Source organism: Anarrhichthys ocellatus, unplaced genomic scaffold (genome assembly GCF_004355925.1).
Source record: "Anarrhichthys ocellatus isolate YVR2014 unplaced genomic scaffold, GSC_Weel_1.0 scaffold3, whole genome shotgun sequence".
Classification (NCBI taxonomy): Eukaryota; Metazoa; Chordata; class Actinopteri; order Perciformes; family Anarhichadidae; genus Anarrhichthys; species Anarrhichthys ocellatus.
This window is the reverse complement of record NW_022280033.1, coordinates 277,351-298,413: the sequence shown is the minus strand read 5'-3', so window position 1 is coordinate 298,413 and position 21,063 is coordinate 277,351. Positions and strand designations below refer to the sequence as shown.

General features: G+C 42.7%; 1 protein-coding gene across 1 annotated transcript; it reads right to left on the bottom strand.

The window, feature by feature from the left end:
• Nucleotides 1–559: 559 nt before the first annotated feature.
• On the bottom strand, nt 560–21,057 carry abch1 (ATP-binding cassette, sub-family H, member 1). The gene is given in 21 exon segments (XM_031877176.1): nt 560–2,194; nt 3,026–3,130; nt 3,508–3,667; nt 5,975–6,078; nt 6,347–6,435; nt 6,516–6,586; nt 6,799–6,855; nt 7,307–7,356; nt 7,530–7,600; nt 8,703–8,803; nt 9,162–9,330; nt 9,660–9,756; nt 9,943–10,051; nt 10,053–10,124; nt 10,803–10,877; nt 12,494–12,587; nt 13,491–13,598; nt 15,311–15,465; nt 16,227–16,386; nt 17,645–17,793; nt 20,883–21,057. Coding segments are annotated over 20 exon segments (2,088 nt in total). The 5' UTR covers nt 17,779–17,793; nt 20,883–21,057; the 3' UTR covers nt 560–2,087.
• Between the last annotated feature and the right edge of the window lie 6 nt (nt 21,058–21,063).

Below are 21,063 nucleotides of genomic sequence, written 5' to 3'. Positions count from 1 at the left end.
TATTTTAACATGTTGTTTCATGTTTATTTGAAATATTTATCTGTAGATTATCAGACTGCATTATTTATAATCTAAAAACTGTTCTAGGTTCTGTTTTAAAAACTAAATTATGTTGTTGTGTTGTATTAAAAAAAACAATTTTATAAAGTCAAAGTACCCTAAAGAGGTATTTAATGTAGGAAGTAAAAATCAAGCTTTTTGACTCAGTCGTTTGTTTCTTCTGGTTCTTCACTGAAGAGACTCCAAACTAAAATCCAACATCACTCTTAGAAATAAAGGTTCCAAACGAGTTCTCCCTGAAGGTTCTACCCAGAAACCTTTTTTGAAGAAATTGATTTTTCAAGGGTTCTTTGTGAGACTGCGAGTTCCATTTAGAACCGTTTTCATACAAATAGTTTTCCAAAGATTGTTGGAAGCATGGGGAATACCCATAGACCCCTCCTCTGGGGGGGGGGGGGGTTTGTTAACACCCTTAGAAAGTGGAAAGATTCTAGATAGAACCCCCAGAGAGGGTTCTGGGTAGAACCATTACATAATAGAAGGTTTCTCTCTAGAACAAATTATAGTGGGTTCTGTGAAACCATTACACCATAGAAGGTGTCTCTGTGGAAACTCTCATATAAGGTTCTAAGTGGAACCATTACACCATAGAAGATGTCCCTGTATAATCTTATAGGGGGTTCTGGGTGGAACCATTACACCATAGAAGATGTCTTTGTATAATCTTATAGGGGGTTCTGGGTGGAACCATTACACCATAGAACGATTCTCTATAGAACCTCTCAACGTGGTTCTGGTTGGAACCTCTCACAGACGGCTCCAGGTATAAGCCTTTATGTTGGGTTCTAGGTAGAACCAGCTGAAAGGGTTCGTGGTAGGGACCTCTTTCAAGGGGTTCTCCAATAAAAACAAGCCAAAGAACCCTATATAGTTCTGGTTAGCACCTTTATTTTCAGGAGTGTACGTTATTCCTCATTTATGGATTTTGCGTCCACAGTGCCGACACCACAGCGTCTCCATGACGCGTTGAATCCAAAACGGACGTTCTCCTGTGTGCTTTGTTCTGGTTCTGTTGGTGGAACGGTCAGGAACAAAAGTACGAGCCGTTTGAAATGTTTGTGTAAGAAAAAGAAAACAGAACATATTTATCAAAGGGTTTGAAGAGCATCATCTGCGAGAAGAGCAGCCTCCACTCTGTCCAGCAAAGAGTGGAGGGTAACAATGAAAAATAAAAAAATAAAAGCTAAGAAAATAACACAGTACCAATTCGTTCCAAATCACCAACTTCAAACCACTTCTGTTCTCACACAGGAGCTGCAGGCACAAAACACAGGTTATGGAGAACCCCATGAACTTGAACTGAAAACAACGACGGTTTTGCTAGCGAGCACCCGATAACGCACCAACATGAGTTACCACTTCCTGTCACACACCACACAGGACACACGTTAAGAGAGACGACACCATCGCTGTGGGAAGCCTGAACGGGTGAGATGCTCTCTGACAATATGAAACGATCAGCACTTTTAAACCCCATTCCGGGTTCCCACGACGTAAAGCAACAATAAATGTCTCTTTCTGCTTGTGAAGCAAACGGATACAAAATTAAATATAATTTCACATTTTGTTGTCAATAAAAACATGTTTTTGTGCTGAGACTCTTTTTTCACATTTACATACAACTTCTCTATAATGCGAATGTAAAGTAGACAAACACTGTGCGGACAGAAAACCTTCGTCCTACAGTTGTACTCAGTTTATTCGCCATCAAATCTCTCTACTTGCATTGAGAGCGAGGGCCAACAAATGAAGAAACGCGACCCTGAGTTAGTGCAATTCTGAGGGTGAGAGGTTCCAACAAGCCGCACATAGAAGTGAAACAAAAACCTCATTTGACATGAAGCATCTAGAATATCCTCTCACGTTGTGCATGTACATATCCTGTCTTCTGTACTGAAATTCCACTCGTGTGGGGCCAAAGCAACCGTTTGCTTGGCTGCTCATCCCCAGACAGGAGGCCCAGGCGTGTCGCCGGGGGATCCGCCCGGCGGCTCCGTCTCCAAAGGCTGAAGAAGGCGGAGAGGCCGTCACGACCTCAGCTTCAAGATGACCGTGGCCAGGACGAGGAAGAACGTGTTCCAGCCCAGCGTGACGGCGAAGCCTCGCCACACCATCATCCGAGACAGACCCCAACCTGTTGGAGAGGCGGAGCTTTATATTCACTTGTTAGGATGCAGGAAACCAAAGCTGGACACGTTAGGAGTCAGTCGTACAAGAACTCTGTAGAACAAGTTAGCTTAGCATAGCATTAACACTTGAAAACAGGGGGAAACAGCTAGCCTGGCTCTGTCCACCTGCACAGGAATGTACTACTGTTTTGTTTTGTTAGTCATGTGCAGCCCTGTGTTGCATAACGACATTAATTAGCCTTGAGTCATCATCTGCATCGCAGCGAGCAGGTTTTGTTTGCTTAGTAATGGCAACGACGACTGGAGAGCAACCACCTGAAGTGTCTTGGATAAGAGGATGAAAGTGCCGCCGTTTTCCACGTGTTTTCAGACGCAACATGTGACCACAATGTCTCCTGCAGGTCCCATTTCGTTCCGGGTTCAAGTGAATCCAATCAGTGAATTCTGCAGGATGCAGTTGCAAAGAAAAGAAAACGTTCATGCTCATCCCCCAAATTCAATTCTAACACTTTCGACTTGTGCCTGTGTCCCGTCTGCCACCTCTACGATGAGGCTTTCAAACAGGAAACGGCTCCTCTGACTTCCTGTGCATGTATCATGTAACAAGGTCTTTAATGTCCGGAGACGGTGAGGTCGAGAGAGGGAGGAAAGACTGGGAGACGGAGCGAAACCACTATACATTACATCCCAGGAAGCTACAGGATCGAGCTGATGAATGATTTAGACGACTGGCTACGTTGTTTATAACAATCTGAGCCGCGTGCAGCACACACACCAACGACACGCCAGACAGCGGCGTAACAGTGAGTGTTGTGTAACGTGTGCGTGTGCATTACCTCTGTACATGATACAGCGGAGGGCTTCGGAGGCGTAGGTCTGAGGAAGAGCCATGCTGATGTAGCGGAGAGGATACGGGATACACTCCACCGGCCAGATGATACCTAAAGTACAGGACGGGGAGTGGAACAAGCTGCTGTTAGAGTACAGCGTTCATATCTGGATGATCTGTCGTTATAATGAACCTCATAAAGCATTTAAACAAGCTCTGGTTTCAATAAAAAAACAACAAAACTTCAAAACAACTGCAATGGAAATTAATTTAACCACAAGATCCCAAATTTCCATTTTCCATGAGCATGTTAAAGGTTCAAAGATGAAGATCATCTCGACTGCTGATTCAAAAGTCAAGAAAACACTTTGAACCTCAACGGAAAAATATTTCCTCATAACTTTCAGAGAGAAGAGAGCAGCTGGTTTCACAGAAGGATGGACAGTATTATGGTCAAACACACACACACACACACACACACACACACACCGCTGAGGATGAGGTTGGGGTAGAAGATTCCCAGGGCGGCCTGGTTGGCGTTCTGCTCGTCGTCGATTGCGGCTGAGATGACGAGGCCGAACGAGATGCCGGTGATGCCCTGCAGCACGATGAGGATGACGACCAGCACCAAGGAGCCTTCATTAGGCAGCTGGAGAGAGAGAGACAGAGAGAGAGAGAGAGACAAAGAGAGAGAGAGAGACAGAGAGAGAGAGAGATGGAGGAAGAAGAGAGAGGAAAGTTAAGTTAAGAGGCTATTTTCAGCCACAAAGCTGCAGTAGAGCTGTGAGATGAGCTTAAAGTCAGGAAAAAACAGAATTTTGCAGAGTGATATACATTAGTTTACGTGCACAAAATTTAAATTACCATAAATAAAAACATACAATATAACAACCATTTTTCATATATATATATATATATATATATTCTACAGCAAACACAATCCATCATCTTGTAATTTTTTTTAAATTTTCCATTTCCATTAAAATAATACATTTTGTATTTTGTACCGTCTCATTTCATCTAAATAAAATAAATAAGCGCTTTTTGTGCTCCAGATTGATGTGTTTGTAGTCCGATAAATTGCCTCAAGTGATGTCACTTAAGTCAGGGTCAGCTGGGGCTAAAGTTTGAAAGTGAAAAAATAAAACTGGAGGAACGGTGTTAGAAAGAAGTGAGACCTCTGCAGTCTGCTTCAGGCTGGAGGCTCAAAGCAACAGTAACTAACCCCGAATGTCATGTTGCATTCTGGGTAATGTAGGCGCCCGGATTTAACATGGAAGTAAAAATGCATGCAATGCAAAAAGATGATTTCTCTGTTGTTGCTGCTTCGAATTTAATCCTTTTTGAGTGCAATGCTAACTCAGTGAATCAGTATTGAGAGGCAGACACACTCTCTGATGTACGGCACTGTTCTTCAGCCAAAACACATCAAGAAACTACAAAAGAAACGTCACTGCCGCTTGTAAATCACAGCGACAGGACGGTGGAACGAGTCAGAATCAGATAAAGACAGAGAAAAGTCCCCGAAGGTTCAAAGTGTAGGAACGTGTGTGTGTGTGTGTGTGTGTGTGTGTGTGCGCGTGCGTGTGTGTGTGTGTTAAGACACTATCCGTCTCCCCTGACAACGAGCAAAAATAGACACACAGTCCACATGACTGCTCAGTTGCCACAGCAATCAAGGGCTGTTGTCGTGGCGATCCCAAAGTGATCCCTGGAAATGTCCAACGCAGGAAGTGATTTATGTCGCGGTGGTCTCTGTTGACTCCTGCACCTTAATCAACACACACACACACAAACACGCGCGCACACACACGCACACACATGGACGCTCAAGAGCACACACACGCATCAATAGCATGTCCCTGCATGGACTCAACACACACACACGTACACACACACACACACGGACACACACACGGACACCCATAAAAAGGATGTCGCTGCACGGACTCAACACACACACACACACACGCTATCCTTCGTCCCTTGTCTTCGTGCTTCCCCCTGTATTGTTCCGCTCACACGTGTCTTGAGAATCGATGACGAGCTGAATCCTCGTGTTCACAGTGAACCTGAAGGCCGCTGACGCTCAGAGGAGCGTTGACACCACGTTCCCTCTCCTGAAGGAAACACTCTGCTCGATGGTTGAAGTGAATTATTATTATTAACATAATCACGTTCTGCAGGATAACGATGATGTAGTGAAAATGCAAACAGCTCTGCTGCATTTGTGGCACGTTAACCTTCAATGTGTCAAACTCTCCACAAAGCAAATCATTTTAGAAACGCAGTGAAAGATTCATCTGTGATTGTATTTCGTTTTTCTTAAATGTGTGAAACCGTGTGTGACTTTCTCACACTGTGCTTTGTGTTGAGAGCAAAGTGGGAAACAAAAAGCTGCTCTTCTGTGCTTCACGCCGGTTAAGTATCGCCACATCGTTACTACTGTCAGGGTTCTATTGTTCTAATTGTTGAGACAATAGACGGAAGAATGCACCAATGGAATGAGTAAACGGTGTGCAAAGGTGCTCATGGGAGTTGTAGGATCGTAACGTCACGTTTTGAAAAGACTACAATACTTTTTTCCCCGTGTGCAAATACTTTTTCCTTTTCTTTGCGTTCTCTCAGGAGTTAAAACAAATACAGTAAGTTTTATTATCCGAGCGTTCCTCCTTTATGGACGTTATTAAGTTTCGTGAGTCACTGTGTATCATGTTGGATATTCAAACACTTATCGGCATTACGACGAGGAGCGAACCACACAGAGGAATGATCAGAGGAACACACACATGTAGAAACAGTGTGGAAACAATCAGCTTTCTTTATATAAGCAAACAATTATTTGAGCTTTCCATTGTTTTTTTTATTGATTCTGTATTTTGACTTTCTTATTTTTGCTGCTGACTCAATGGATAAAGTTTCATCTTATCTGAAGCGTGTTTGTTTGAGGACGAACCTTGAAGACGAGCAGGATGAAGAGCAGCAGCAGGACGATCTGGACGCTGATGACAAACAGCTGAGAGAAGAGGTGAGCCAGCATCGTCTCCAGAGAGCTCACACCTGGAAGACACACAAACATAATAATTAGTATTCTGATACAAGACAAGTCCAAATTTTAATAATTACAAACGTTTTTAATCCTTTTAAAGCTATGAAATCAATAATTCATGAATGGAAATAACCAAAACAACCGTCTCAGTGTTTGCTGGTAAACTTCACATTCTGCTCTGATCACCTGACTCCCTCTAGTGGTCACATCTCATATTACACTCATCATCTTTTGTGTCTGTGTCGCTCTGCAGGAGCAGTGTGACCTTTGACCTCTCACCTGCGACCCAGCACCTGTCCAGAAGCCCCTCCTTCCTCTCCAGGACGAAGGAGAGAGCTGTCAGACCCACTGCCAGGTAGAAGGTGATGCTGGAGGAGGAGGAAGGAGCAGGACGTTAAATGGCAGGTTGTCTCGCTGGTTCATGAAGATAAAGTTGTTCAGCACTGACCTGAGAACAGCTCCGGGGGTCACAAACGTGGTGAAGTCTGTGTTTAGGCTGCCGTAGATCGGCTCCTCAAACTGACAGAAACAAAGGATTCAAATTCACTGTTATTATGAAGAATATATAAATATATATATTTACTGCATTGGAATTATGTATTGTTGTCAACTTGTTTGCAAAGTAGTGTCTCTTTTAAGATTGCAATACAAACAGGTTTTATGCGTTTCTATATTGTTATTACACTATTTTATTTATTATTCTATAAACTCTTTTTTAACATTTTTATTACCTTTATTGGCAGAGCGACCAGGTACGACAAACTTCCCAATTTATTGTCCACAAAAGTCTGTGAATAGAAGACTCGACAAGTTAAACAATATACCGCTAAAACATATTTAGTATGAGGATGGTAATGAGAATAAAGTAAATCTTTATTAATATTGCACTTTTCAAAACCAATGAAGTGCTTTAAAAACACTTCAGGACTGCAATGAGGTCAATAAAATCAGATGATGCAATAATACAAAACTAAAATGGAATAAAATACACAAAAATATAACATACAATATTGATATTAGAGACATGAAGCTGCTGTAGAGCCCTAAAGCCACGCGTGTTGTATTATGAGTATAACACAGTATAACCTGTGTGAGTTTACACAGCCACGTCTCGTACGTCGCCACATGTCTTTGTACTCGCTGGATGTGTCGAGTGATTTCTGATTTATCTCTCAAAGTAAAATGACGACGTCTGAATATTTTCACGAGACTCCAAAACAAACGTATTTATTTATTTACCTGAAAGGCCTCGTGTAGGTTCTTCTGCAGCATGAAGGCAATTTGTCGATCTAGACAAAATACACAAGACACAAAACACATGCAAGAATAGCACTTCATTCATGAACTTCTTTAAATTGCACCTTAGAGTTTATTGCAATGAATTGTAATCACAACTGTTCAATGCAAATCTAATGAAAGTGACTCGTTTTCTGCAAAAACACAACAAACTGAGTAATCTTACTTGTGAGGTCCAGCCAGACGTGCACCGATCCTCCGTCAACCACCTCTCTGGAAACCTGCCGCTGCATCATCCTGTAGAATCAGAGTGATACTCAATATTCATAAACATATTCAACATTCAGTAAATATGAAGTAAAAACGGGAATGTTGCAATACGAACAGAAATACGAGGGTCAAGATGCTGCATATCGTCTCAAAGTCATCTGCAACAACACAAGCTGTTTACAGGTACATTACAAGACAGATTAGAAGAAAGACTTTCTGTTGTTCAGTATAATCTACTGATCAGTTTCCTGATTATCTAATTAATCACTTAGTCTATAAAATGCCATAAAACTACTTTAAAATATCTCTTCCTTAGCCCCAAACACAAACACCTCCACTTTGTTTATAGAGATGTATTTTACATCTTTAAGGGATTTTTCCTGTTTTATTCATAATAATTACATTTTCCTCAAGGCATCACACGTTACGGTCTGCATTGACTGCTTACCCATCATGCCTTGTCCACACAATAATCAACAGACGTTACACAGATGTAAACTAAAACACATTCCGGTCTATTCGGATAAAAACGAAACAACAGATACGATTATTTTAACAACTTCTTGTTTTCTTTGGAACCTTCTGTGAACGACACACGATTCAGTAAGAATGAGCGTGTGATCCATCTCACCTGCCCAGGTGTGTTTGGGACAGGAAGGACAGGACTGTCTACCCAGGCATCACACACACACACACACACACACACACACACACACACACACACACACACACACTCACTGAACTGTGACTCACAACAACAACAACTCGTGCCCTCAAACACTCCAGGACTGACTCATCCTGATGATATAATGCTGAGCTGTCGTGGTTTGATTTATGTGTCAAAGGGGGAGCGAGAGAACAACGTAGACTTCAGGTGACATAAAGGTGAGGAACAAAATAAGTTCTGAGCTATATTTAAGGTCCTTGATTTTATTCAGGCAGCTTTAAAAGAGCATAAAATCTGTTCCCCGATTCTGAAGGTTTTTATGCTTTTAGGAAATAAAACGGTAAAAGCCTCGAGTTCTGCAGTTTGGCCGTCACCATCTTGTTTTTTGGAACAAGAGGGTGGAGCTAAGTAAGTCATGTTGTTTCATTTATTGATTGATTATTAAGTTACGACTCCTCTCACCTTTTCGTCAGGTAGCTGGTGAAGTTCTCGCCGAAGCCGATGACGCCCCAGTACTCCCCGTTATAGATCCCATCGAAGGCCTCCGCATGGGACAAGGGCACCTGTGGATATATAAAGAACAATGTATACGCCTCAAACACCATATTTAATGTGTTTATATCAAGTGAATACTGAATACTTTGCTCCAGATGTTTGTTATTGAGCAGCTTCACTAGAGAAGTGTGTGTTTCATACAGAATATTGAACGGTTCGCTGTCATGCAGAGGAACAACTGTCCCCCTTCACTGGATCTCCTTGAAAATGTTGGTGTTTGTTCTGCTGTGAGCAGAAGTGGAACTTTGCTTGAGAGACATCTGTTACTTCCTTTCAGGCAGCAGCAGTCGCTCTGTGAGCCTCAAAACAAACACACTTCTGTGCAGTCTCATTGGTGCTCGACCCACTTGCTGCTGCGGTCGGTACCTGGTGCACGCTGGAGTTGTCCAGGAAGGAGAGCAGTGAATGGCTGTAAGCCGAGGGGGAGGTCTCGTTGTTCACCACTGCGACCTGGATCCCGTTCGGGTCTCCTCCGATACACAAACAGATCAGAGAGACCTGGATGACGGGCAGCAGGAACTGGAAACACAACGAGCTGCAGACGCAAGGGGAGAAACAGACATTAACCCTTTGAGGGGCCTCGTCAGATGAGACATGCAGGTATGGATGATGGGATAAGAGAGGGGAAATATAAAGTTATAGATAAACCTGGTGGAGGATTCTTTTCTTAGTAACATTTTTGAGTTTTTCTATCATTTAAAGCCATTTACAACTGCCAAAATAACAGAATTCAATGCTAAGTTCTGCACATTCTATCAAAAACAAACTGCACAAAGTTAAATCCATTCTCATAGGAAATGTTGTCGCTCTTGTCATTAGTGTAATATATCATTTTAAAGCTAAACACTATTAACGGAGACGTACCCCGGCATTCTCTTCATCCGCACCAATGTTTTGATCATCAGGGCGGCGATGTTCCGCCACTTGGGAAGAACGTGTCGGGCTCGCACCTTCCAGTCCGCTGAACATGCACACACGCACACACACACACACGCACACACACACACACACACACACACACACACACACACACACACACACACACACACACAGAAGAACAAATATTCACATACTTCACCCTGCAAAAACATCTGTATTTCTTCAGATGATGATCATATTTGGTGTTTTGGAACTTAAGATGTCAGACCTGAATACGTGGGGACTTCCTGTGCGGCTCCCGGTCCGACCGCCAGAATTGGCCGACTCTCGTCGCGGCCGCTCTCGAAGGACTGGCTGTTCTCCAGCGGCCCCCCCCGGCGGACTGGACCCCCGCTTGGAGCCGACCTGGTCCGACGTCTCACACAGCCGCAGGAAGGCGTGCTCCAGGGTCTGCAGCAGAAGGTCATGTGGGTGAACCACAGGGACCAGACCAGCAGGTAAACAGCATGCGTACCTTTTATTCTCACCTGCTCAAACATGGACGATAATTAAACTGTTTGTTTTCTTTTAGCTCTTATTTTTAAACTTTAACTTTTGTTTTATTTGTATTGTTGGTTTTATTCTGTAAGAACAGGTCAACATGTTCACACTGGAGTTGAAGCAGTGTGAGATACTTCTTAAACTGCATTTTAAACCATCACGGGACAGTTAGTTCTCCTCTGAAACCAAAACTGATGAAGTTCTTTCAGTTCCTCTAATGCAGAGAGGAACATCACATCTGGTAAACGGTGCATGAAACTGTAAGATTACCAATTTAAAACAGTTAATTCATCACATGAATGTGCAGAGAAGACCACCATCTGCAGGTGTTTCATTGTCTTTATGTTCTCATTTCAGGTGTTCACGAGCTGATTGATATCTTCAATTTAACAGAAGGACAGTACTTATACTATCAGTCTTACTCTTTTAAATCTTTAGTGCACATTTAAAGCACCTTGATTTGTTCACGAGATGAGCTACTTTATAAAACATTGCCTTGCTATGTGGGCCGATGAACAGCCTCCCTGTCCTGACTACCAGCCCCCCCGGGCCTCCCCCCGCCCCGTGGTGGTGTTCGGGAGGACTCACTGCTGCACTGTGCTGCTTCATGACTGCGTCTGGAGGTCCTTCAGCCAGCAAACAGCCGTTCCTCATGAGACCCACCTGGAGAAAGAACAGGAGAATGTTTAACAAAGTAAAATAATCAGAGTGTTGATGGACTATTCGTGTGGATAGAATGTGATATGTGATATTTTATAAAGTAATCTGAAACTCTCTTGTATGATCAGGACTTTCTAGATCAAAATCAAAAGTAAACTGCTTCTCAAATTTGTCTCTTGTCATTTATTTATTCATTTTTCTGTCCTGCGTGTGTGAAAGTGTCGAACGTATCCCATCAACGTGTCTGAAGGGTCAAAAACATCATAAACAAATTGTCAGTTGCTGTGTGATCAAAGTCTAACATCTGCTGCAGCAGACGCAGACAGAACGTCTGTCAACAGTCACAAAGACAGCAATGAATCAGCAGATTCACCTCAGTCGCCCTCGGTGTGATCCCAATCATTAAACTGAAGGCTGCAGCTGAGCAGTCAGACTGCATTTCTGTCTCTGTGTTTACATGCTGCTGCATCAGGTCAACATGTTCACACGGGGGTCTAAGCAGAGTGGGGTATTCTAAGATACAGATTATTTCCACTTGAAGTCACCAACAGCTAATATTAATCTTAACTTCAGGCAAAAGTTAAGGATAAGAGTTAGAGCCGTGAGGCGATTAGCGTAGCTTAGCATAAAGACTGGTTCCAGTGGGTAACAGCTTATGGTTTTTACATTTCTGTTTGTGAGAGGTATCAATCCGTCTAACTCTCAGGGGAAAGCCAACTACACCTTCAAACAAAAAGAAAAGGAATCCACAGAACAAATTCAACACATGTCAAAGTTTATGGACTTAATATACAAAGAAGATTACTGGTGGAACAATAACTGGACGTATGGAAAGACTGGGTTCATGCTGAGCCAAGTGAAGGGGACACGCTATAATAATAATCTCCATACTCCACTTAAGAGCACCGAGGTCGACCAATCAGATGCTCCAGGACGTCAGAACCGCCCCAAACCTCTGGAACAGCTGAGATTCTTAGATTCATGTAAAACCTGCTCAGACTATAGAAACGTAGACGACTTCATCATCTTCTTCTCTTACTGTTTACTGTTGTCTTCTGTTCTTATCGTTGTATTCATTTGTATTTTGTGCTGTTCGGATGTTTGTAAATGTGCTAAACAAATAAAGTTTGACTTGATTTTGTTGGGGACTATTTTCGGTGGCGGATTAATACACATTTGGTGCTCTGGTTAGTATTTACAGCAGCAGGGTTGTTTATGTGTGATAGACTCAGAATAAACTCAATGTGGAGATTTGGATTCTTTTGTTGTTTTTAGAGGATTTGTTGACAATAATAAAAAATATACAAAAATCAACTTTGAACCGAACGAATCAAACGTTTTGTTGTCAGTGAAATAAAGACACAGACAGAGAGCTTCAGTGCAAACTCTATAAGAAGTTTGTTTTTCTCTCATTAAATGTGTTTTTTCTCCGTCCTGTCAAAGCCAATAAAGAATAAACTTCCTTTGACAAGTCAACACAGTGCAGAAATATCAATGCACTCATTGTTTCACCATGAAGCACCAGTTTGTGAGCGTGCATTTGTTCTTGTGTGTTTATGTGCATTCTCTCTCTCTCTCTCTTTGTGTGTTCATGCATGTACTCTCTCTCTCTCTCTCACCACGTTGGCTTGCCGGGCCTCCTCGATGTAGTGCGTGGTGATGATGACGGACACTCTCTCCGTCTTCACAATCTCCACCAGATGCTGCCAGATCCTAGAGAGCGGAGAGACCGGAAGAGAAAGACAGAACCCATTACATAACGGCCCCGACCCCAAGTTTCTCCCTAAAAAGATCTCTAAAAAGCCTCCGGCTTCGCCAGCAGCAGCTTTCCTGCCAACCGTCTGATCTGATGAGGCTTTGTGGAGCCGTTACACAACGAGGCTGGAGCAGCAGTAAGCTCTCAAAAAGGATATTTTCTAGAACATAAGTTAGAAACGTGCACGTTGTCAGAACACAGACGTTGTAAGCTCCTGTGGAAACGTAATTAGAAAAGAGTTATTTAATCTTTTTGCAACAAATAAAGCTGGAAAGAAAGTGAGTGACGAACGTAAAAAGGCTGTACAGCTACTGTAGTAGGAAAGCATGCTGGCTTGCAGACTGCAAAATGTGACCGAATTCAGTAACAACCTGTTGTTGTTTTTTGGCGTATTGCATTTGACTTACTAAATACTTTCCTGGCTTCATAATCAGTACGGTAGTTTGTGTCTTGGAAGGCAAAGTGTTCGTGACTCACCAACAAGATAACAATCTGAAGTTAAAGAAAAGGTTTCCTCTGGTTATTGATTAGTGATGTTACAGCTTAAATATTGTCTTTAGAGACACGGTACAGATGAGTGACAGGAGTTTACGACCATTTTTTAACCAGACGCCATATCGCTCCTAGTTTAGAATAAAGACCATGAAACTGCAAAGTCACTGCTTCAAATTCTGCTGATTACCTTTGTCCTCCTTGTCTGTCAACCAGTACGATGCATTTTGTTGTGCAGCCCTGTGTTGTACACTGAGAATCAATAAACCTTGTATGACATGTTGTTATGATCTCGTCCTGCAGTCTTCTGAGGACGACGTACGTTGGCGAACAGCCAAAAAAAACATCTGATCGTGTGTGTGACGTACTTCACCCTGAGAACGGGGTCCACTCCCACCGTGGGTTCGTCCAGGATGAGCAGCTCTGGATTCTGAAGCAGAGCCGCTCCGAGAGACACCCTCCGCTTCTGACCTCCGCTGTGACACACAGAGAAAACAGAAAGGGTCAGAGGTCAACCGAGGGCAATCTTCTCCCACTCTGAGCATGCTTCGCTCAGTAGCAGAGACAAAACCTGCAGGACGAACCGGCCCGATGACACGGAGGAAAACAACAGGACCTGGGCGTGAGATGTTGGAGGAAGGGGCTTTATTTTATCATATTATTTATAACCTTATTTATTTCATATTCTATTAAAAAACAATTGTAATGTATCACACATTAGCTGCTTGATGCTACACTGTAATACAGATAAAAGAAAGAATGATACGAAGCTTTAACAGACCGATGAGGACACGTGCTGCATGCTGAAGTATTCATACCAGGAATTCTTTCATAATATGTAGAGAACAGTTTCAACAAGCGGTGAGTCACGGACGCCGGGAGAGAGTCGCAGCCTGTTGCAAGATCATCAAAACAAAAACACGACTGCCTTTCACAGTGAATCCTGTTTGTTCGGAGGAGTTCCATTATTAGTTACTCTCACATCTTGCAGCAGTCACATAAAGACTAAAGTCCCATTTTCCAAAATAACTTTAAAGCTAAGACAGAAATATTTGGTGAAATGCCAAATACTTTATTTTTAATTTGCATAGCTTGATCGTTCCCTTTTATGGCCTGAGAACGAGGCTTTTTTTGGTCTTTGAACACAGTGTTCCTCTGTGAAACTGAGGATAACAAACGTGAGAATCTTTCTCAGTGGAGGTTTTATACGTTGAGCTTTGAGCTGCCAGGAACCTCAGCAGCAGAAAACGAGGCTCCGCAGATATGATCATTTGTTTTAGTGGGACAATAAACACCAGCGCTTTATTTTGGTAAAAGAGTTACAAGAGACTTTGCGGCACAAAGAGGAACTCCTTTCCAGCTTATAAACTGCACGGCATACAGCAACACACTGTCAGATTCATGATGTTTCCTCAGATATCGGAGCTGTGAAGGAAACACAGAAGCATGCAAACCAGTGTTGCCCGATTGAGCTACTTTCTATTGGATGTGGTGGGTGAAAACTGTTTTGGGCAACTCTTTGTACCATTTGGGCAAAAAGTTATCACAGTATTGCGGTGTCTATTAATGCTGGACTGAAATAAAACCCCTAAAAATCCTAAATGGAGATTCTTATTTTATGACAATTGGGGCGGGTTGTTTGAGCTTCTTGGCGTCAATCAAATCTGGCAACACTGTTTCTATGGTGAGAATATTCAGCAACGCTGTGTGTGTGTGTGTGTGTGTGTGCGTGTGCGTGTGTGTGTGCATGTTCATTTGGGTGATTCAGGTGTCAAAGTCCACAAGCGACTGTAGACTCACGTCATAAACCAGCTGTATTTGGGGATATACACTTCATTAACAACCTGAATCTAACATCTATTCATGTTTTACTAAAAGATAACCTGCTGCTAAGAGCTGCACACAAAAGTGTGCAGTTATTTTTTTTTAGTAAAGGAACTTCTTTACATCATTCAAAGGATAGTAGTTATATATTAGTACCACCAACTGTTCTGACGTCCATTTGGGTATTGATTAACAACGTCCAAAATTCCCCTGCAAGACAAAGCTTTAGGAAACAGCTTCAGGTGTAAAAGCAGCAGCAAAGTTGACCTGCATTTAATATCATGTTCCCAAAGAACCCAACAAGCAACGAGCTTCTTCTGCCGCCTTCTAAACTTCATTCTCCGGCACGCTGTTTTTTCTTTACCTGAGATTCCGGACCAGGCTGTGCTTCTGAGGTAGATCCAGGAAGTCTACGAGGAAATCCATGCGCGCCCGGGTTTCCTTCGCCGTCAGGCCGTGGATCCGGCCGAAGAAGGTCAGCGTGTCGCTGATGGTGAACTCGTTGTACAGAGCCAGCTCCTGTTCCACACAGAGACAGATTTATCAGGGAGGAAAGCTTGCTTTCTAAAGATATTTGTCTCTATATTAAGTGCAGACTTAAGTTGTGACTGCTCAGTGGAATCAGTCAGAAATAAAACAAGTTGACTATTATTCTGGAGTCCTGTGAGTCTGTAACACAGCTTTACTTTGATACCTTTCGTCCATCACTGAAAGTTGTTTCTTAACTAAATGTAAGATAAAGTGATTACAGCATATTTCTGTAAAAACAAATGAATATGATATATTATGTATTGTTAGCCTCTCTGTTTGAGTCAAAACAAGTCAATGGATTCCTCCTCATTGTAACACCGGACACCTCCAGGTGTCACATGTCTTCCTCTCTGGGACGAATGTGATGCTGAGGGCTTCACACAGCGGAGGCCACGTGTCATGTGTGTTATCGGTCTCATCAGGTATCCAGTCTGACAGTAATGAGACGCGCTCGTTAAAGAACGGCCCTGAGCAACGCACTCAGATGTGCAGCTGAATGACGGACTAATTGGACTTAATGCTGACAGAGAGCTGCGAAGAATTTACATCGAGATCTGCAGGTTTAAAAACATAAGAATATTTAAGATGTCTTAACTCTAATTAAACCTTAATTTAAGTCCAGTTAAGCATGAGAGTAAGAGAGGGACATCTACTTACAGAAAATATGTCTCGTGTCAATATATACATACATATATACACATACATATACATATAGTATATACATATACCTATTATATATTATATATTACCTGCGGCATGTACCCGACCATCCTCCCCGGCACGTCGTGACCTGGGTACGCAGGTGGCTTCCCCAACACGGAGATGTGACCCCGCGAGATTTTCAGAGTTCCCACGATGCATTTCAGCAGCGTGGTCTTCCCACAACCACTCGGCCCCAACAGGCCGTAGCTGCAACACACAATCCAGAGTATTTCAGATCAAAGTAGACGGCTGAGTCATTTCATCTGTGAGAGTTTATGTTTGTTTATGTAAAAATATGCTGATTTCAGCTTCTTTAAAGTGAATATTTTGTGATTTCTTTAATCCTCTGTGACGTTAAACAGAATATATTCGAGTTGTGACATTTGAAGCCATCATCCTGGACTTTGGGAGACATTTCTCATTAATTTCTGACATTTAATAGACCACACAACCAAACAACTGATCGAGAAAATCATGTACAGATTAATCAACAAATGAAAATAATCGGTAGTTGCAGATTTATTTGTCTATCATCTGTTTTCAGGGTGAACAGCGTGTGGATTTATCAGCAGATGTTGGACAAACACGTGAAAAATGTGAACTGAAAGTGTAACTTTATCTTCTGGTCAAACATGGAAGGAGCTCAAAGAGTTCCTCATCAATATTTTTAACAAAGGAAGTCGATACTGTCGATGTAATACCCAAAGATAGCCAGATAAGATCAAACCCAACAATGGCTGCAGGCAGACTGTGTAAGTTACTGTCAAACCAAACTAAACAAGGGACGGTTTGACACCACGATGTGACAATCCGTTAGATAAACAGAACTGCTGTCTTTGATCAGGCTTTGAGGCAAAGAGAGAACAACAAAAAGGGCCGTAATGTAAAATTCTTGTTGTGTTTTCTTTAAATAAAAAGATAGAAACTCGGCACATTTCCTCTGAATGCATTCCTGCTGTAAAACTACATCAGCGTCGTCATTCTGCACATTTCCAACCTGTTAGAAAAGGAGGAAAGCTTGTCGTCTTTGACAGAATTGTTCATATTTATCACTTCCCAAATGAGTGGTCTGGTTTCAGCTCAACCCAGTATGTTCTGACCTCATTTGCATGCTGAGAACAAGCCTGCTGCCTGGGAAGAGAGGGACAAGTCTATTGCTTGTGCCTGTTTAGTGCTATGAAGGGGAGAGGAGGACGAATAAAATACAACTTATAGCATTAAAACCTGGCTGTTGTTTCTTCTCGTCTCTACTTCTCTTGATTCTCTATCTCTGTTTCTTTTGTCCACGGTCATAATAATTTGTTTTAATTGACCAGACGGGTTCACAAACACAGTTTAAGTCCAAGCACAAAGTCAAATAAAGAGAAATTCTACTTTGAAGCCGTGTTTGACGAATATATAAAGCAGAAAAACGTCTAATCAATCCAGGAAAAAGGTCTGTAAATCACAGCCGTTCTCCACTCACATGTGTCCCTGTGGCACAGTCAGGTTGAGGTTGCTGAGGACCTTCAGTTTGCCGTACGACCGGCACACGTCTCGGCACTGGATTGCGGAAGCCTCCTGTCCAGCGGGCAGAGACGCCTCCAGATCGGAATTCATGTTCCCCTCCTTCTGCTGGAAGAGAGGACCACACTTCAGGTCATAACAGTCCTCGTGATCTGTCTGCAGATTTCACCAAATAAAGAGAACAAATGTGACACAGGGACATTCAAGACCTCATCCGTCTCTATCATATCAAAGCACAGCACAGGACTACAATGATGAATAAATGTATTATCATAACATATGCATATACATTATGAAGGATTCGGAAGGTCTGAAAAGCAGTTAAGAGCAAAAGAAAATGTGTGTTTTCTACCACTGAACATGAAATGTTGTTTGCAGGCACGAATGAATGTATTTCAGTGGTGCAATCGTGAACTCTTCCTCCAAAAGCGGAGGGTTTTATTTGAGGAAATATCAGTTAAACGTTAGTTTGACAAAAAAAAGGCCACAGATTTAATTTGAGGTTTGAGGTTTTTGACGGTTTCTTTCCAAACACGTTTTAAGTTGTGGAGTAAAGTGGATGACTTCCCCTCTCTGTGGCACTCACCCCCATGATGATGAAGTGCTTTGATAAACTGGATCTCACCCTCGCAAGTCCACAGATCCACAGAGGATGCCGTCTCCACTGGCCTCCACTCAGCCCTCACACACCATGAAAACAACAACACATCAGAATGTTGTGTGTAGATTTCAGCTCAGCCTTCAACACAATCTCCTCCATCAAACTTATGGGAAAGTTTGCACTCTGGGCTAGAGTGGCAGCCAAAACCTCCTCCACCGGAGCCCCCCCGTGCCGTGTGTTCAGCCCCCTCCTGTTGACGCTGTTCACCCACGACTGCAACCCCCGACATAAAGAGAAGTTTGCAGATGACGCTACCACTCAGATTACAAACAACGATGAGACTTCATATCGAGAGGGAATCAACAATCTTACAGCTGTTCAGCGTCAGTAAAACCGAGGAGCTGATTGTTTGCTTTTAGAGATAAATAGAAGCCAAACACACACATCCCTGTCTACATCAATGGAGCAACAAGTGGACAGTTCCCGGGAATCAGCATCACAAACAACCTGACATGGTCGTCACACATCTCCATCCTTGTGAAGAAAACTCATAAACAAATTTGTAGGAAACTTATTGAGGCAATATTCCCGTAAATTCTTGTCAACTTTTAGAGAGGAGCAATAGAAAGCATCCTGACTGGAAACAAAACAAACTGGCATTAGATGCGCACGGCCCAGGACAGGAGGGTCTCGTTAAAACCACCAGAACATCACTGGTACCCATCTACCGAGCAACAGTGATATTGGTGACAAGAGGTGCCTGCGAAGAGCTCAAAGGATATTAAAAGACCCTCCACGTATAATATAGTTGGGTTTCGTTGTGCAACCCTGTCGTACAGTGACAGTAAATTAACCTCGTCAGCTTGTAATTTGAATAGAACAGTTCATCAGATGGTGAGAACACTTCCAAGAACAGTGAGGATGTTGCTGCTTTGCGCTGCACATTTTGATGAGAAACCATAAATGAAACAAAAATTAGCCTCATGACTTAGTTTCAGTCCAGTGCAGGAGATGGTAGCTCCATCAGTCGGGGTTGAGGTGGTTTAAAAACAAGGCTTTACTGCAAGAATCTGACACAAAATGCACACGCATTAGAAAGCCAGACCACTGAACGTGGTGAGCAGATCCCAGAGTAGGGGGAGGAACTAGTTTGCTCTTTAACCCAAAGTCCAAGATGAATCTCACTTCTGGGCGCTTCAACACTGAAACAACTCTCAGTTTCTCTGATATTCCTGGTGCTTCTTTGCATCTTGTCGAGCTGCAGACGACGAAATCATTTGGGTCGTAACAACAATCCTTTGCCCAGTAATCTCTAATAACAGCCTTCTTTCACGGGTTTCCCCCGGTTCCTCCAACTAACTCCCTCCTCTAATCCAGCATCTCTCATTCTCCATTGAGCAGATTACAGAGTTTGCTTTAAGCATTTGGTTGGTTTGCCTCACCTTTGGCACTGAAGCCTACATCTGACAAACATATACACAAAGACAGAACTCACCCACGTTCTGTGTCAATTAGTGGTTGCTGGAGGTTGTGATTATTTTTTAAGTGACATTTTAAGTGCTTGATAATGTGGAGAATTTCAGTATTAAACGCATTATTAGTAGGATTTAATAACACCCCTAGTGGTGAGTAGAAGTGTTACAATAATAAATATGTTAGTCACAATATGTTTCCATATGGAATGTGTTATAGGTTTACAATATCCTTACTTATAGAGGATATTATATGTTACAGTATATTAACTCATTGAATGTATTAAATCACAGAAGTATAGTCACTGTAGGTATTAAAACACTAAGAATAGTTTTGAGGGTCAGATAGGGATTGTGAGTGAGGTGTCAGACATGCAGCAGCAAATGGAGGCGACCTCATCGATGGAGGATGGGGCCAGTGGGACGGTCAAATGCCAAGCTGACCAGCAGGACAGAGAGGAGGAGTCCAAGATGTTTTGCTGAGGGATCGATAATGGGAGGGGACAGGATTCAAATGAAGCCAATCACTAATCGCCACTGAGGGTCATTCACACGTTTTATGACAGTATCGGACACTTTCAGACTCTCAGGGGACACAAAAGACAATGTTTGAGGGAGTTTACCTCAGATCACTGCAGCTCTCATTTTCAGCTAACTGGCCGCGCCGGACTGTGAGGAGACGCGTGTATGTGGTCTCTGCTCTCGAGAACATTACTATTGATAGTTAATTCAGTTTGTAAGTGAACTTTGTGTCGTACATTAAATATTGTTTTGAATTTGAACCGGATCTAGCTCATTCTTCTGATGCGCGTGCACAGTAAGAAGCTCGCAGCAGAAGAGTTCCTGCTGCCTGCAGGCTCCTTCATCCTTTGTTCTTAAAAACCGAACAATAATCTTATCCAAAATCCACAATTGCTCGCATAAAGTATTCAGCTGCAGTTGCTCTCTTCCAACCAGCATCCATGTTGCTGAAAACAGACCTATAAGTGGAGAAAACTCCACATTGTGCCTCTGCAGGGTCTCCTGATTGACACTTTCATCTGATTATGGCCTCAATCAACCCAACAAAAGAACCTCTTCTTATTGTTTTCATTCACGCTCTGTTGATCAGGAACAATGCCTACCTTTGCCTGCCAAGTTGTTGCCAAGTTGCGTCACCGGCAGAGCGGAAGAAAACGGGCTTGACGGGCGCGCTGGAATCTCTCTCTGGCTTCAGCAGCAGCGGAGCGCGCGCGAGGCGAGCGAGACACAAAGTGTTAAAGCATGGCCTCTGTCCTGCTGTGTATAAGCCGAGCCTCGGTAGCC